The sequence below is a fragment of the Egretta garzetta genome, unplaced genomic scaffold, assembly GCF_000687185.1.
Source record: "Egretta garzetta isolate BGI_Z169 unplaced genomic scaffold, ASM68718v1 scaffold26, whole genome shotgun sequence".
NCBI classification, from domain to species: domain Eukaryota; kingdom Metazoa; phylum Chordata; class Aves; order Pelecaniformes; family Ardeidae; genus Egretta; species Egretta garzetta.
The window spans coordinates 986,191-991,994 of NW_009260070.1; the positions used below are offsets into that span (position 1 = coordinate 986,191).

The following is a 5,804-nucleotide window of genomic DNA, read 5'->3' on the forward strand; positions in this document are numbered from 1 at the left end:
TCCTCCTCCTCTGGCTCCTCCCTCCTCCTCCCTCCTCCTCCTTCTTCCTCCCTCTCCCTCCCTCTCCCTCCTCCTCACGTCGCCCCCGCGGCAGCGCCCCTGGCTCTCTGGCACTGAGTGACCAACCACTGCTCTTCTAGATCGAATTTTAAGATTTCCCCCCTGAAATGTAATCGTTTTTCTATTCTTTTTCATATTTGTGGCAATTTAATGTCTTCCCTTACCTTTCTGGTTGGTTTATTTATACGAAATATCTCAGAAAGTGAGAGAAATGAGATTTTTTTTTTTTTTTCCTAACGACAAGGTGTTTATAGCATCTTCTGATGTCTCCAGTGACTTTTGGCACGAAACTTACTAGGAATCTGAATTTGGGGTACTCTTGTGTTGCATGAGTTCGGGCTCAAAGAATGCACTTTAAAAAAAAAAACAAACTCTTCTTTTTGTGACTGCCCTGTGCCTTCTGACAACGTCCCAACATGTCCTAATCCTGGGCACCTGCAGGCGAGGAGCTGTTGTGAGAGGCGCAAAGCAGGAGTACGGAATTAAAAACAGAACAATTGCATAATTAACAGTGTGGGCTGAAGAGAAAATTGTTTAAAAGTAGAGCGTTATGCAGGAGCAGCTGAGTAATTAAATCCTGCCCTTGTAATGCTCTTTGCTTTTTCTGTACTGTGTCCTGACTGTACTTGAAGTCATCCAGCAGTTTCAAAATGCTGTGGTTTGTGTATTGTAGGCTAAAATCACATCTTACTCAAATGGCCTGTTATTGTCTGCTTAATTAACTTGGAGAACTGTTGCTCTCTTTTACTCTGTATCTCAAAGAGGATCAGATCTGGGAGAATCAGATGCGGCTGGGCCATTACTGCGTGCCTGTTCTGCACCAGAGGACCCTGTCCTACCTGAGGGACTAAGCTATCTTAGTTTGGCAAGCTTTTTTTCATTCCTTTTTTCTTTTACAATTTATAGAAACGGAAGCTCCAGTTAAGCCCAGAGCAATGTAGCAACTTTTATGCAGACCAATACGGAAAAGTATTTTTTCCTAATTTAACAGCCTATATGAGTTCTGGACCTCTAGTTGCTATGGTGCTTGCCAGACATTGCGCAGTTTCATACTGGAAGGAGTTGCTTGGACCATCAAACAGCATAAAAGCTAGGAGAACTCACCCTCACAGGTAACTCATTGATTGGCCTTGGTGAAGTCAGTAAGATTTTGTCTTTCTCTTAATCGAGACCAGAATCTCTCCCTCTCTCTCTCTGTCTCTCCTTTCCCCCCCCCTTTTACAATAGATATACAGATTTGGAATGACCTGTTATCTCTTTGGTTTTGTCTAACAGCTTTTCACCTTTGTTTTTTTAGTAAGTAAAGTTCACCCATTTTATGGAGAATGGTGAGTGCATGAACATAAATTCTAGGTGGCTATGTATTTTTTTTAAAAACTAAATTAAGCCAATGCCTTGTTAACTAGTCCATATATATTGCTTTTGTATGTTCTCACGCCACAGAGACTTGGAAGGGATTTGCAGTTGCCAAGTAGTTTTTTCTCTTGTTTTTAGCTTAAGAGCAATCTATGGGACTGATGATCTGAGGAATGCACTCCACGGCAGTTTCAGCATTTCCTCAGCAGAAAGAGAAATTCGATTCATGTTTCCAGAAGGTAAAATGGTGCAAATAATACATTGCCAGTCTTTGGGAGGATAGTGTCCTTCCCCGTTATTACTTGTCTCTGTCCAGACTCTAGAAACAAATTCATTTAGAAGAGGTTGGGTTTGTTCGCTTTATAAGAATATGAGTCTCTCTATGTGTAAACTGATATTTTCTGCTATGGAAGGCATACCAAAATGTATCAGAAGAGCCGTTATAGTTACAGGGATTGCTTCTACTTTTCAAACTCTGTGGTCTGGGCGTTGGAGCAGACAAAGCTGGTAAATGAGAAGGAGTGGGAAGCTATTACAGTCCAGCACGTCCTTCTGGCACTGCCAGCCCCGGGGACTCCTGCTGGCTTGAGAAGACTGTCTTCTTGGGCTCAGGTTGAGTAATTCCGGTTCAACAGCAGCTGGATGCTCACACAATGGTGCAATTCCAAAGTTAAGTGCCAGAGAAATGGGCCATAGAACCTGGAAAGGCTGGGAGAGGACCTCTCGTTTGTAATGTAACAATGGCTTTGCTCTTTGACAGAAAGATGCAAGGGAAACTCTGCCAGAGAAACTTGGCTGTTTCTGCCAACCATATCAGTTAGTTTAATAAAAGATGTTGTACTTCCCTACAAACCTTACCCATTGTAAACCGTGTCTCTTCTCCTCACCCTAACGACAAAGCTGGACCTAAGGTCAGATTTTTAGGGTCTTCAGAAACCAGCTTCACACTGCATGAAGGAAGTACTAAGCATGGGATATATTGTTCCTCTCATGCCCCAATTCATCTTCAAGGATATGTTTTCCCCAGGTGATCAGATTTTCTCCCCTTTCATAATTGTCTATAATTAGTAAGATGACCTCAGGGGCATTGTAAAGGGGTTCAGGTAGTTTCTCTGCAGTTTGTTGTGGGAGAAGCTATAAAATCCATTATGTATTATTAACTTATTAAGGAAAAGAGCAGCTCATATATAAACAACCTTTGAAAGAATGCCTTTTTAAATCACTCCACAAGCTGCTTTCTAACACCTGTGGTTACTCTTTACAGTGATCTTGGAGCCAGTTCCAGCTGGACAAAGAGCTAGGGATTACTTGAACCTGTATGTAAAGCCTACATTACTAGCTGGGCTCACTGCACTATGTAAAGAGAAGCCAGCAGATCCAATGGTATGTACAGTATATCAGCATCACGATATGTGGGTGTGCTTTGTGACGCCTTCACTTCATATTAGTAAAGTCCCTGTACATAGGAAAGCTACTCTTTTAGCTAGTTTTAGCTACCTGCTAATGAGCTAATCGAATAACATTTGCCTTTCAAGGAGCTGATTGGTTTGTTAACAGATGAAATGAGGGCCAGGACTAAATGAAATCAGCCATGATGAAATGACAGCATTTTTAGGGGACTTCTATAAAACTCTTTCTAACATGTAGTTGTTACAGACGGCTGGAAAGGTAAATGGGTACCATCATATGATGTCAAATAGAAGTTTTTACTTTATTTGCTGTTTCTGAGGTGAGTTTGAGATTAAATAGCTCTCATATAATAGATACTAAGTAAGATTAGATGCTAATCACGCTGGTAGTAGTTACACAGTTGAGTAAAACCCTGTAGAGTTCTTAGCAAGGCTGTCTATATTTTGTCATTGTTATGTTTATTTAAATTAATATTATCAATCCTTCCTTAGGATAAGCTATTATTTGACTGTACAGCATTGATTAGCATTTACCTGTGTTGCTCCACAGTTCACCAGGAAAATGAATTATGATTCTTTTGAATGAAACCTATCTTGAATAGTCGAACTGACCTACAAGAAGTTCTTCTGTCTTCTTGTGACCCCTTTCTAGTTATCATGCTGATGCACCTTGCCCTCTTCTCATGTATGATTCCTTTTAACCGTGGATGTCATTCAAATTGCAGTTCTTTGTGGAAAGGCTAGAGTTAATTTCCTGTTTATTTTTTGGTGGTGGTGGTTCTTTTTTTCAGTCCCTAAACAAAATTAGCTTGCTTTCATCTGGAAAACTGCGGTCAATGTTTTGTAGTCTTAAAGTTCAAGTCATTCACACTAGCACTTCTTTAAGAATGTGGTTAATTAATCCCTGTGACAGCTTATGGGCACTTGTGGTGGATTCTGCATCATTATCAGGTTTTTAATCAACATTGCATTTTTCTAAAAGATCCATTGCAGAAAAAAGGTCTGAAAAATAATTCAGGGGTGTTTCTATGAATTATGTGGTATACATGAGGTCAGATTAAATGCACTTTGGTTGTTCCAGCTTTATAATCTGTTCATTGTATCTGTAGGTCTGGCACTGTTACCACAGAAATCTAGAAACACAGAGATGAAGTCTTTTTATCCATCCCTTTGCCCCAAAAGCCAGACCGATTGTATCTACCATTCCTAACAAATGTTGGTCTGGCCTGTTCTTTAGCACTCCAAATGATGGAGAGTCTACAGTCTCCCTAGACAACCTGTTTCAGTGCTTAATTACACTTGGTTAAAAAGCTTTCACTAAAAGTTAGCCTAAATCTCCCATGCTCCAATTTTAAGCCCATTACTATTTTTTTCCTTTTACCATCCCCAGAGGACATTGGAGGTAATGTAATATCTCATTTTTCACAGCAACCTATTGCGTATTTGAAGAGCGTTGCCATCTTTTTTTTCCCTTCACTATACTAAAAGCTTATTTTTTTCCTCTTACCTTGTAAGTCACATTTCTCTAACTCAATGTTTTGGGTTTTTTTTTTCCTTTCTTTTTGAAGATGGCATCAGAAACCACCTGGCCACTCAGAAATACTTGTTAGCAGCACAGAGGTTGTCTCAACCAATCCCCTAAGTAACACAGGATAAATTTAATCAGGCTCAAATGATTTTAAAATTTCTTTTTCCCAAGTAGTCTTTCTGAGGGCTTTTGGGCTTTTGTGTTTTGGGATTTGTTTGGTTTCCATTTCTGTCATGTTCTTACTGTTGTTCTGCTGTTGCTGACTAACCTGTGAGGATTGTCATAGTGCTCTGCTTGTTGTCTCATTCTTTGCAAACCAATCTTTTTGTACCTGGCAATAAAAGGAGAGTGTCGTTTACCTTACTGGTCTGCTATTCTATAAATTCTTTCACTTCACAGTATGGTATGAAGTTTGTTGTACTTAGCATTCCAGAAGCGAGTTGTCAGCAGCCTTGTGAAGTAAATAAGGATGTGTTAAAAACTTCTCTTTACAAGTGGAGAAACTGAGGCAAAGGGTTAATTTGCCTAAGGCCAGGCTGCGACATTGGCAGATGAAGTTAGGGCTCAAGGCATTCCTACTTCCCACATTCTTATTTAAGTGCAGTTTGCTGGAAAACTTACAACTTGAATTTCAAAAAGTAATTGTGTTTTGGTTTCAAGTCTTAGGTACTATAAGGTGATTTCAGTGCAGAAGTCTGGCACTTTTAATGAATGATCGCTAGATAAAGTATCTGTAAGTGTTGTCGGGAGTAATGTTTCATTCAGCAGTTCCATGCATGTTGTACAGTCTCATTCCAAAACAGAGCTGACCGGGTTGTTTGCAGTATGGCTCAAATGTTCTTGTACAGACACAAAGATAGACACTGCCAGGAAAAGTTGTCTTCTGAAGGTTAGTGTGAATTGTTCAGAAGCAATATAAATTGCAAAGATTTAAAAGAACATTTCAAAAAAACAAGTTGTTTGTATGTCCATTTTTTCTGAAAGGTCTTGGCTTTGCAGCATGGTAGGAGAGTGTCTGTATCAGAGGTTTCATGTAATGCTTTTAATATTCTCCCATACGCTTAACAAAACAACAGGAAACTGAAAATGTTTGGGGTTTTTGTTCCACAGACTTGGCTTGCTGACTGGTTGATTGAACACAATCCTAATAAACCCAGGCTGCAACATCAGATCACTGAGGAAGAGCATCAGGGGTGAGAGCTCAGTGGAAACCATCTCAAGCATTCCAAGTTACAGATATATAAATTTTCAGTGTATCCCTTGGCTATGTAATCAATATTATCTGAAGTAAATGTTATTGTCTTAACTACCTGTGTCTTCGTGGGATAAGTAACCTTACACTTAACTGGGATGTAATAGTTCTAGTAGCTTTGCTATTGACAAAGTGAATGTAGAATTACATGGGAAATTTATGGTGTTGGGTGGTTAGAAAAAGACAAAATTCTCCACAG

The 5,804-nt window shown here is 39.6% G+C and overlaps 1 protein-coding gene across 1 annotated transcript in view; it reads left to right on the forward strand.

The window, feature by feature from the left end:
- The window catches only part of NME5 (NME/NM23 family member 5), an 8,677-nt gene extending 3,109 nt beyond the window's left edge, over positions 1 to 5,568 (forward strand). The window contains exons 3-6 of the mRNA XM_009641217.2: positions 967 to 1,172; positions 1,555 to 1,655; positions 2,681 to 2,799; positions 5,464 to 5,568. Coding sequence (XP_009639512.1) covers positions 967 to 1,172; positions 1,555 to 1,655; positions 2,681 to 2,799; positions 5,464 to 5,550 — 513 coding nt within the window. The 3' untranslated portion in view covers positions 5,551 to 5,568. The remainder of the gene's footprint in view (positions 1 to 966; positions 1,173 to 1,554; positions 1,656 to 2,680; positions 2,800 to 5,463) is intronic.
- The last annotated feature ends 236 nt before the right edge of the window (positions 5,569 to 5,804 follow it).